At 26.5% G+C, this 12,390-nt stretch overlaps 1 protein-coding gene and 1 long non-coding RNA gene across 2 annotated transcripts; both read left to right on the forward strand.

The window, feature by feature from the left end:
• The first annotated feature begins 3,310 nt into the window (after positions 1–3,310).
• On the forward strand, positions 3,311–4,635 carry LOC145325456 (uncharacterized). Its single transcript, XR_013881488.1, has 3 exons — positions 3,311–3,505; positions 3,828–3,926; positions 4,536–4,635. It is a non-coding gene; the product is annotated as an uncharacterized LOC145325456 (long non-coding RNA).
• Positions 4,636–5,408: 773 nt separating this feature from the next.
• LOC145325739 (uncharacterized) lies at positions 5,409–9,990 on the forward strand. Its single transcript, XM_080168679.1, has 14 exons — positions 5,409–5,470; positions 5,670–5,768; positions 5,845–5,949; positions 6,545–6,643; positions 6,720–6,824; positions 7,357–7,455; positions 7,663–7,764; positions 7,957–8,049; positions 8,304–8,408; positions 8,599–8,697; positions 8,832–8,930; positions 9,037–9,138; positions 9,400–9,465; positions 9,939–9,990. The coding sequence occupies exons 2-14, from the start codon at positions 5,684–5,686 to the stop codon at positions 9,965–9,967; spliced, it is 1,188 nt and encodes a 395-aa protein (XP_080024805.1). The 5' UTR covers positions 5,409–5,470; positions 5,670–5,683; the 3' UTR covers positions 9,968–9,990.
• The last annotated feature ends 2,400 nt before the right edge of the window (positions 9,991–12,390 follow it).

A 12,390-nucleotide genomic window follows, 5' to 3' on the forward strand; every position in this document is an offset into this window, starting at 1 on the left:
AATTCCATTACATTTAGAGACCAATAGCACTTGATAGTTGAAAATTTTACCTTTAATATAATTAAATATTTTACACAGAGCTATATAAGAACAGACGGACAAAAAATGTAGAAAAAAAGCTAGTTTGTCAGGCTTAGAAACCATGTATACCATAACAATTTCAGATAGGCAGGCAGCATGACCTTCATGTATATATATTGAGCTTGGCTCCAAAAAGTATCATATAAAAATTATTCTAAACCTATTAAGACTAGCACAAAAATTTGATCTAATTGTCAAGCCATTTTATGAAAGATGACCGCTAGAGCATTACAGACATACTGACTAAGAGATATAAGTTTTCCGGAATTGTAATGTAGGGAGTAGATTTGAAATCTGCATCAAATTTTAAGAATTTTTTATAAAATTCGTTTTTTGTATAATTCTTTATCTAAAAGCGGAAATACAAATTAAGTTAATTAATTTTGGCATCTGTGATTGGTGGATTTAAAAAATCTGCGCTCTGATTGGATGTCGTACATCATTCAAACAATTAGAGCGCAGGTAGTTTAAAATCTTCCTATCCTATTGGTCAAAATTAATTAACTTAAAATGTATTTTCGCTTTTAGATAAAGAATTTTACAAAAAACAAATTTTATAAAAAATCTCTAAAATTTGATGCAGATTTTAAATCTACTCCCTACATTAAAATTCCGGAAAACTTATATCTCTTAATACTGACGTACCAATCAAGATATAGATATGAGGAAAATTATTATTATATAAAAATCAGATGTTTATTTGAAATAACAGCCGAGTAAATGAAATTTTTAAAATACAAATCAATTGTCTGTCAGAGAATTAACAATAGACTGACTAATTTTATTAAAAACTGGCTGCTCATTAGTGTAGGGAATATTCACATTCATTTTCAGATGTCTCTTGAATAGCTACTGAGAAATTCATGTTTCCGTCAATAACATTTCTTGCGTACAAATGGACAGATTTACAGACATACAGATATTATGATTTATAGATTAGTTGTGCTAAAAATAGGTTTTTATCTTATTATATAAATTAGTAAGTTTTTAAGTCTTAAGCTTAAAATTTCAATAACTACCTAAATGATTGAGTTCTTCATTTTAAGAAAGATTTACATAGGTCCTAGGAAGGTTTTAAGGTATTTTTTAAACCTCTTCTCACTCCTTTAATACAAAGCCATTAATTGATAGGGATGCAGCCTCTAGTAAAATATATATATTATATTAAACGCTTTCAAAGATGGTATTTTGACTTTATAATAGCACTTGATATATATAAATAAGATTAAGAATCGTCCATTTTTAAAGCTAATTTACCATTTTAGGGCTACGAGGTGCCAAAAGTTATGAACTAATCTTGAATTATGAATACTTGAATTTAATCAGGGCCTAAATAACTTTTGGCACCTCGTAGCCCCAAGTTAGAAAAACCTTTAAACATAAAAAATACATGTAAATTTAAGATGCAATTTGAGGTGTTCTTGGATTTTAAATTACAGATTTATGACAACTTTTCTTATTTTTCTTGGCATTTTGAAGTAGAAACATCTGTCTATATCAATGAAATATTGTTATTGATATCATTTAATCAGATTTTTACACCAATTTATTCTAGGAAAAAGTAGGAAAAGCAATGTATGATGATTTTAATGAAAAAATTCACTTTTTAAAAATATTCCTTTGACCACATTCAGCAAAACGGCTGTATTTTGCCTAACTTTGTAGTATATAAAAAAATCTGTTGTATGGCAACTTTTGAATGGTAATACTAGCCTTTGGGACATTTAACTCAAATTTGAGGAAATTTAAAAAATGACCAAAAATCCTACTGTGGGGGGGGGTAGTGTTATATTAGCCAGCTGGGAGAAACATTTAATATTAGTATGTGAGATTCTTTCACAATATCCATGTATTATGTATCCATTTTGGTAGCTAAGCTTTAATCATGACCTTGAAAAAAAAATTGTAAATCACAGATTTTTCTTTATTCAACTATCAAATTCCACAGAATACACTGTCTCACACTCAGTTCTATATTATCTTTGAACTTGGTAACATGGCTAGACTAAGCTTAGTGAGTTATCTTTTTAGTTATTTAGCTGCTCTATGTATATGTTATGTTATTTAATTAAAATGATCATAGTTTTTAAGTTTCAAAGTTAGAATTTAAAAAAGTATCCATATTGATCATTACCCTAATTGACCCCTTTCATTATTTTGTGAAATAGCTTAAAACCAACTTAGACCATTTTGAAATTATCTTTAAATTATTGAATGCTCAGTACATTTATTTACAAGATCATTTGGAGTATACCAATAGTAAATCACGTTATATAAAACACACAATTTTTGTAATTCACAAAAAATTTATGAGGTGTAATTTGCAGATCTTGTTATAAATGTAGAAACATACAAATATCTTTTAAATCCTATGCATTATGAAAAAATTTAAAGTAGGTAATTAGGCAATAGCAAAGGGAATTTTTAAAGTTCCTAAATAATATAATCCATCACAAAAACATTGTTCTTCTTGATATAAATAATGAAAATTAAATGATAAAGTCTTATAGTCTTTTAATAAGTCATGAATATTGTTAAATTTTGGACAAGTTGATATCAATTCAATATTAATTGTTTAGATTTGTTTACTATTGTATGTTGGTTACAGCAAATCAAGTCTGGTTTCTTATCCAAGTAAGTTTTTTTTCATGTAATTAACAAATCAATGACCTTTCATATATTTAAAAAGACCTCAGTGATTTCACATAAAGTACCTGTTGAGGTCTTAAACCCCCTAAAGAGGATAGGACTATTGTGGTGCCTATAAAAACATAGAGTTTCATTGCTCAATTAGAGTAAAATAAAATAATTCTTGCTCTATGTTTTTAAAGCAGAATATGTGATTCATTGAAATAAGTCAGTTACAATTAAATAATATGGTATGAATATTGATAATTTGATTTTTATCAATGCATTGTTTCTGTCTATTTGCTTTAGAAAAAGGCACAAAAAGTATTATTTGAAAAAAAAATCGAATTAATTTTTAAAAAAAACAACACACTGTACTTATATCTAGGAAATTATAAATCCAGTCTTGTAAATGCAGCAAGGCATGGACTAACTGATGTTATGAAGTTTCTTTTAGAAGATAGGGCCGATGTCAATGATGAGGACAATAATGATTAGATACATAATGTTTTTATTTCTTCACATTTTACAAAAAGACAAACTTATGTTTTATATATAGGTTGTTGAAAAAGTGTTACTTCTTTTGGGAGAGAGGGCAGAAGAAAATAGGCTGACATACAGTTTATCTACATATTCAAACATTTTAAATGATTAATCTTGTAATCCATAAATTAACTCCTGTATTATCTATGTATAGGAAACACTGCATTGATCTTTGCTGCTAAGAATGGAGATTTAGATAATGTTCAAAAGCTCATACAGAAAGGAGCTCATGTCAACACTAAAGATAATAAAGGTTAGTTACATAATAATTATATATTTGTAAATTGTATCTTCATTATATTCTACCTATGTATATAATTTATCTATATACCTTTGCAATACATATAAAAATCAGTGGGGACAATGGACCTAAAATTCATTTTCTTGACTGTCTTGGACTTTGGGTACTAGAATTATGTCTATCCATATATCAATCTATCTATCTATCTGATAATATACTAATCTTCTATCTATCAATATGGTAACTGTATTTTGAAGTATAGAATATATGAATATATCTAAAACTTTACTCTTAAATACTAAATATATAATAAATATAATATATTCATATCTAGGAAGGACCAGTCTTATGTGGGCAGCACATACTGGAAATACTGGTGTTGTGAAGAATTTATTAGAAAATGGAGCTGATATACATGCTAAGGATAATGATGGTTAGATTATTATTATCATTTTAACCTATTAATATCCACCCCAAGAATTACTTAAAAATTAAAACTTTTTCTTACATACTTTACTTACTATGACTGATTTGCATGCAAATCAAAAGAATTTCTTTTATTATAACCACTATGACAGAAAATATGACCAAGTCTATAAATTGGCATTTGGCTTCTCCCTCCCCTCTTATCATATGACAGAAAATAACTCACATCGAGTACAAAAATTGCTGAAAATTATAGTATTTTATCTTTTTTTCCCTTTATTTATCTACCTATATTTCAATCTATTTATCTTACTTTAAATCACAATATTATACTAGAATATATTATGATAACTAAAATATATAGATCTGATATCAATATTATCTATAATATTGAAATATATTATCTCTATGTGTATATATAACTCTACTCTACTTAATATAAAATACACTGCAAACCAAAAAAATAGGCAAATCTGAATTTTCAGAATAGCAGCTTGATAATTCATTTAGGATGATTTTATATTGACCAGTCTAATATATGCAGCTGCAGCAAGGAATATAAATACTCTACTCTATATTACTAAATAAATCATAAATTTAAATTATTTATGTCTAGGTAATAATAGTCTTATGTATGCAGCACATAATGGAAAGACTTATGTTTTGAAGATTTTATTAGAAAATGGAGCTGATATCAATGCAAAGAATAACTATGGTTAGTTACATTATATTAACAATATCTCTTTTTTCCTTATTTTCTTTCTTTTTTTCTTTATTATTATTATAATACATCATTTATAATATCCATCAAAATATCCTATCTGATATCAATTTTATCTATGATATTAGAATATATTATCTCTCTATGTATCTATAACTCTACTCTAAATTACTAAATTTATCAAATCTAATACATTTATATCTAGGTGTTACTAGTCTTATGTATGCAGAAATGTTTGGAAAGAATGTTGTGAAGATTTTATTAGAGAATGGAGCTGATTTATATGCTAAGGATAATGATGGTTAGATTATTATTATCATTTTAATACATTATTTTTATAACTTATATCTTATATTATCTCTCTGTGGAGCTATAACTCTACTCTAAACTACTTAATATAATAAATATAATATATTTATATCTAGGAAGGACCAGTCTTATGCATGCAGCAGAGTATGGAAAGACTGATGTTGTGAAGATTTTATTAGAAAATGGAGCTGATATCAATGCAAAAAGTGATAATGGTTAGTTACATAATATTATGATAATACAATATTTCTATCATATGTATATCATCTTTAATTTTTCATTTATTTTTCTGTCTATCTTTCTATCTATTTATCTTACTATAAATCACAATATTTTAATTACTATCTAAAATATAATATCTTTCTGTGTATCTATAACTCAACTCTAAACTACTAAATATATAATAAATCTAATATATATAGGAAAGACAAGTCTTTTGGAGGCAGCAGAGAATGGAAATACTGATGTTGTGAATATATTATTAGAAAATGGTGCTGATTTCAATGATAAGGATAATAATGGTTCGATTATTATTGTTATTATATTACATTATTTTCATAATTTTCATTTTATCCATCAAAATATTCTATCTGTATATTTCTCTATCTATCTTACTATACATATGTATTCATCTTATTAAAATAATTTATCTCTCTTTTTAAATATAATTCTACTCTAAACTACTAAAGAATATAATAAATCTAACATATTTATATCTAGGATGGACCATTCTTATGTGGGCAGCACAGAATGGAGAGATTGGTGTTGTAAAAAATTTATTAGAAAATGGAGCTGATATACATGCAAAGGATATTGATGGTTAGATTATTATTACCAATTTTAAACATTATTTTCATGATATCCATCAAAATATCTATCTAACTATACATACTAGGAGAGACCATTCTTATGTATGCAGCAACAAAATGGAACGGAAATACTGATGTTTTGAAGATTTTATTAGAAAATGGAGCTGATATCAATGCAAGGAGTTATGATGGTATGTTACATAATATTATTTCTTTACAATATTTCTATCATTTGTATATTATCTTAATTCAAACCTTCATTATATCTGTTATATCTTAATGAATGCTGCAGCATTGAACTACTCTACATAAACAAGAAGTTAAATAATGTTATTACAATACAATATTTCTATCATGTTATAAATATTATCTTAATTGTTCCCTTATTATATCTTTCTATATTTCTATCTATTTATCTTTCAATGAATCTCAATATTATACTAAAATATATTGTCTCTCTGTGTATCTATAACTGTACTCTAAACTATAATAATATTGCTATATAATATTTCTTTCATATGTAAATTATTTTATTTTTCTTTTATATTTATTGTCTATATTTCAATCTATTTATCTTACTTCAAATCACAATCCTTATAATAAAGTAACATGATGTGTGTTTGTATGTTTGTACCAAAGGATCTCAATAACTGATGAACTGATGGGGTTCTCCTCCCCAAAATCTTTTTTTAAAATTATAATATTAAAAAAAAACTTAAAATAACTAAAATATATTATCTCTCTGTGTATCTAAATGTTCAACAAATCTAATATGTTTATATCTAGGAAGAACCAGTCTTATGTGGGCAGTACAGGATGGAGGGACTGGTGATGTGAAGGTTTTATTAGAAAATGGAGCTGATATACATGCAAAGGATAATAATGGTTAGATTTTTATTACCATTTTTAAACATTATTTTCATAATATCCACTAAAATATCTATCTAACTATACATACTAGGAAAGACCAGTCTTATGCATGCAGCAACAAATTGCTGCAATGGAAATACTGATGTGAAGATTTTATTAGAAAATGGAGCTGACATATATGCTAAGGATAACTATGGTTAGATTATTATTATCATATTATCCCATTGCTATCCACCCAAACTTTTTCTTACATACTTTAATTACTATGGTTGATTTGCATGCAAATCAAAAGAAAAGAACTATAACAGAAAATATGACCAAGTCTATAACTAGAATATATTATAATAACTGAATATCTAAATATATTTCTCTCTGTGTATCTATAACTCTACTGTAAACTACTAAATATAATTAATTTAATGTTTTAAATATCTAGGAAGGACTAGTCTTATGTATGCAGCAGAGTATGGAGAGACTGAGGTTGTGAAGATATTATTAGAAAACAGAGCTGATATTAAGGATAATGATGGTTAGATTATTATTATTATTATAATGATTTATTTTCATAACTTGATTTTTTGTTCATTATATCTATTTATATTTCTATTTATTTTATTTACTATAAATAACAATATTATAACTAATATCTAAAATATATTATCCCTCTCTGTATCTATAACTACCCTAAACTAAGAAATATAATATATTTAATATATATTTATATCTAGGAAAGACCAGTCTTATGTATGCAGCACAGAATAGAACAACTAATGTTGTGAAGATATTATTAGAAAACAGAGCTGACATCAATGCAAAGGATAATGATGGTTAGATTACTATTATCATTATAATGATTTATTTTCATAACTTATGTTATCTCAATTTTTCCTTCATTATATCTTTTTATATTTCTATCTATATTATTTACTATAAATCACAATATTATGATTAATATCTAAAATATATTATACCTCTTTGTATCTAAAACTACCCTAAACTACTAAATATATTAAATTTACTATATTTATATCTAGGAAGGACCAGTCTTATGTATGCAGCAGAGGATAGAGAGACTGATGTTGTCGTGAAGATTTTATTAGAAAATGGATCTGATATCAATGCAAAGAATATTGATGGTTAGATTATTTTTATCATTATAATACATTATTTTCTTAACTTAGTTAGTGGTCAGTTTCATAATATTATCATAATAAAATATCTATCTTACTATAAATCACAATATTGTACTAAAATATATTATCACTCTGTGTATCTATAACTATACGCTTAACTGCTAAATATAATTAATCTAGTATATTTATATCTAGAATGGTCCAGTCCAGGTACAGAGGATAGAAAAACTGAAGTTGTGAAGATTTTATTAGAAACCGGAGCAGATATCAATGCAAAGGATAATGATGGTTAGATTGTTATTATGATTATAATACTTTATTATGATATACATCAAAATATCCTATGTGTATTTTTTGCTATCTATCTAACTATTCAATGTATTAATCTTACTATAATTCATAATTTTAAACTATTTAATCCATAAACATCTGCCTGTTTATCTATTTATAGAAATGCTTTGCTCTTAATAACTAATAATCTAAATCTAATTGAATGTAAATGAGATAAATTGATCACGCCTATCTAACATAGTTATATCTAGGAATGACCAGTCTTATGTATGCAGCTGCAGCAAGGAATGGAAAGACTGATGTTGTGAAGATTTTATTAGAAAATGGAGCTGACATCAATGCAAAGGATAATGATGGTTAGAATTTTATCATCATTTTAACACATTATTTTGAAAAATTTATAATATCCATTAAAATATTCTCTCTATTTATCTACTTATCTATGCTTACTATACATATGTATTCATCTCACTAAAATATATTATCTCTCTATGAAACTATAAGTCTACCCTACACTTATAATACATCTGATATATTTATATCTAGGATGGACCAGTCTTATGTGGGCAGGACAGAATGGAGGGACTGGTGTTGTGAAGGTTTTATTAGAGAATGGAGCTGATTTACATGCTAAGGATAATGATGGTTAGATTATTATTATCATTTTAATACATTATTTTCACAACTTATCTTATCTTATATTATCTCTCTGTGGATCGTTAACTCTAAACAATACTCTAAACTACTTTATGTAATAAATTTAATATATTTATACATAGGAAGGACCAGTCTTATGTATGCAGCAGAGAATGAAAAGACTGATGTTGTGAAGATTTTATTAGAAAATGGAGCTGATATCAATGCAAAGAGTGATAATGGTTAGTTACATAACATTATTATAATACAATATTTATATCATATGAATCTTAATTTTTCTTTTTGTTTTTATAAAAATCTATGATAATCCAATTTATTTATATCAAGGAGAGACCAGTCTAATGTATGCTGCAGCAAGGGATAGAAAGACTGATGTTGTGAAGATTTTGTTAAAAAATGGAGCTGATATCAATGCAAAGAGTTTTAGTGGTTAGTTACATATTATTATTATTATACAATTATCATATGTATATTATCTTAATTTTTCTTTATTATATTTGCTTATATTTCTATCTTTACTATAAATCACACTATTATACTTCTATCTATCATTCTGCATATTAATAAATTTGTGTTTTAACTTTTTCTTTTAAATCTATAATATAAAGTGTTGGGTTCACGCCCCCTCCCTGATGGTCCCCAAGAGGCATCTAGGGAGAAACATCTAGTATTTAATAATCAAATTCATAGGTATATCAGCTCTAGATGTTGCCCGAGAGTGGAGCTCTAAAACAGCAGAAATACTTAGAAAACATGGTGAGCATATTTATTATATAAATATAGATTTCTTATACCCATATAAAAATAACAGGATGTCTATCTGTCTATTTCTAATGAAGGATCTTGCTAACTGCTGAACTAATATGATTCTCCTTAACAGTGTAGCTTCTCATAGATTGTGGGGAGGTTGTATGGAAAAATCAACCTTATAAAAATTTAACCCCACTTCTTCTTAAAATTAAGGTTTTAAAGTGGGTGTGGATATAATATATTAAAAGAAAATTTTTAATGATATATACATATATCGTTTAAAATTTTCCTTTATTTCAAATGATGTATCATGTTTTTTCTTTAAATTTTGTTCTCATATATACATTTACATACACCTTTGCATGTTCTGACCAATTTTGACCTTATTTTTTACATAATTTGGGATTTACATATGTTCAATTGTCTTTTCCCCTGAGATCCATGAATAACTTATAAGTTTATATGTTATATTATTATAGGAGGTAAAAGAGGAAGTGAGATTGAATAAAAATATTTACTAGATTAAGCAGGTAAGACATATATAGAAATAAACATTTAAAGGTTAAAACACATAGATGGTAAATTTGCCTATCAAAGTTTATCTTCAGTAATCTAGATCTATTATACCTTTCTAAAATCTTTTTAAACATGTTGCATTAAAAAGGAAGATAATAATTAAAGTTTTATCTATCTAATTATTTTATTCTTTATTTACTTTATTAATTTTTATGTTTCCTATTCTAACTACTTATCTATAGGGTGTACAAAAAAGGCATCTATTTCTAAGACACACATAGTAAAGCAAGTGTTAATAGTAGAAAAATACTATGAAAATCATTAGAACCATTCTGAGCGCTAGATTTTTAAAATATACATATTATCTTTATGCTGTTTGTAATTTAGTAGCTACTTGGTATTGGTTTATCTAATTTTATCAAATATCTAAGCTACATAAATCTAAATCTATCACTCTAAATAAAAGAAATATAGCCTAAAACCATCCTATAATCTAAAAATTAATAGCCTAAAACCAATGCTCTCCTGAAATGAAGAATCAAATCAGAAGAGTAATTATTGAAATCTTAAGCTACAGACAAAAAGCCTTACTTTATATACTGAGATTAATAATATGCTATTACTAAAAGGATGTGGGGGGGGAGGTGACAGGTTTTATCTTAGATGTTTAATTTCATATAATATGTATATTCTATTTGCTTATAGGACTAATCAGCTGACTGATTCTTTAAATATCCTTCACTCAATATCTTCAATGTTTCAAAGAAAAGAAGTGAAGATGTTAAATGTTAAATATTCCTAATGCAATGGAATGAATCTTTTTAGTGATAAATATAATTGATCAAAAAATAAAGCTTTAAAATTTGTTTAAATTATGTATTACTCTAATCAGAATTATATTTAAGTTTAGTAATATAACTGTACTGTAACATTAACTATTAATCTATACTTTAGTACTTTATAAATAACTAGCGGCTTCCCCCTAGCCTCTAGTGGCTTTTTTACCTAATTTTTAAAAAAAATTTACACTTTTTTTTATATGTTTTCTGTATTTCATAACATTTTATAACTTTTTATAACTCTTTATAACTCTTTAAAACTTTTTATAACTTTTTATATTTATTTATATATTTTTCAATGCCTCCCCCCTATTATCTCAGTTCCTATTAGAGCTAGATGGCTATTTTTTTTGTGCAAGTCCCCTGTTTTACTTTTTATAACTCTTTATAACTTTTTATATTTATTTATATATTTTTTAACGCCTCCCCCCTATTATCTCAATTCCTATTAGAGCTAGATGGCTAATTTTTTATGTGCAAGTCCCCTGTTTGATAATAAATTTACAACTTTTTATAAGTCTAAGTCAATTTTTGCTTCCTTTACCCTTTTATTTAACAAACCTTGTTTTTAGGTCTTTTTTTACTGTAACTTTCTGAATTTTAAAGCTAGAAGAACAATTTTTTTCTAGAAATTTTTTATTTTTATGTAATTAGAAATATCAAAATATGAATTTCAGCGACCGTAGCTGTACTTGGCAGCTGCCAGCTGCCGCAGTCAGCGGTCGGCGGGAAAACAGCAGCGGATCCTGATGAAATTTTAATATGTTATGTAGACATGTTAAAAAAGCTTAAGTTTAAAATTTGACGTCTCTAAGACAAAAATTGTGGCCACAGGAGCCTTTTAAAGATTTCTGGAGACATGGAGGATCAGGACCTGCAGGGTCATACCTGGAACCTGAAAGTGACTTGAACACATGTATTTCATATAAGGATGTACTATAAAATACGTTGTTTATGTAAAAAAAATATTTTTGCTCTTTACCTAGATGACCCTGCCAGGTTTGCTAGCATCCTGATGGAGATATTAAAAAATTCCAACTCTCAGTTATGATTAATACAAATACTATAAAAGTCACGCAGTTTGGGCGTTTTATCTTTCACACACAGAAAATGAGATAGAAAAAAACGTTAAGGGTTAATGTTTTTGAAATATTTTTTGCCATTAGCCTTTTTGGGGCTTCGCCCCTACAGGAGTAGGAAGGTTTCTCAATCTTTTTTAATGAAAAAACAAAGTTTAAAAGAAGAAAAAAAATTTAAAAAAAAAAAATTAAAATATAAAAAGATATAAAAAAGTATAAAAAAATATAAATAAACATTAAAAGATTTAAAAATGTATAAAAATATATAAAATTAAAATTTTTTTTTGGAGAGGAGGTTGGGGATCTCCCACCCTCCCAAGAAAATAGCTGTAATCAACCACAGGACCAAAAGTAGAAAGTAGAAAAAAAAATTGATTTTAGGCAGTTACTTCACAATAAATGGCAGCAAATTTTTTTAATACACCTTAGAGGCTAGGGTGTGAAGCCGCTAGTGTTCAAAAAAACAAGGTCTTCCTGTGTAATAATATGTTCTAAAA

The sequence above is a fragment of the Acartia tonsa genome, chromosome 8 (genome assembly GCF_053477335.1).
Source record: "Acartia tonsa isolate MP-2025a chromosome 8, ASM5347733v1, whole genome shotgun sequence".
Classification (NCBI taxonomy): domain Eukaryota; kingdom Metazoa; phylum Arthropoda; class Copepoda; order Calanoida; family Acartiidae; genus Acartia; species Acartia tonsa.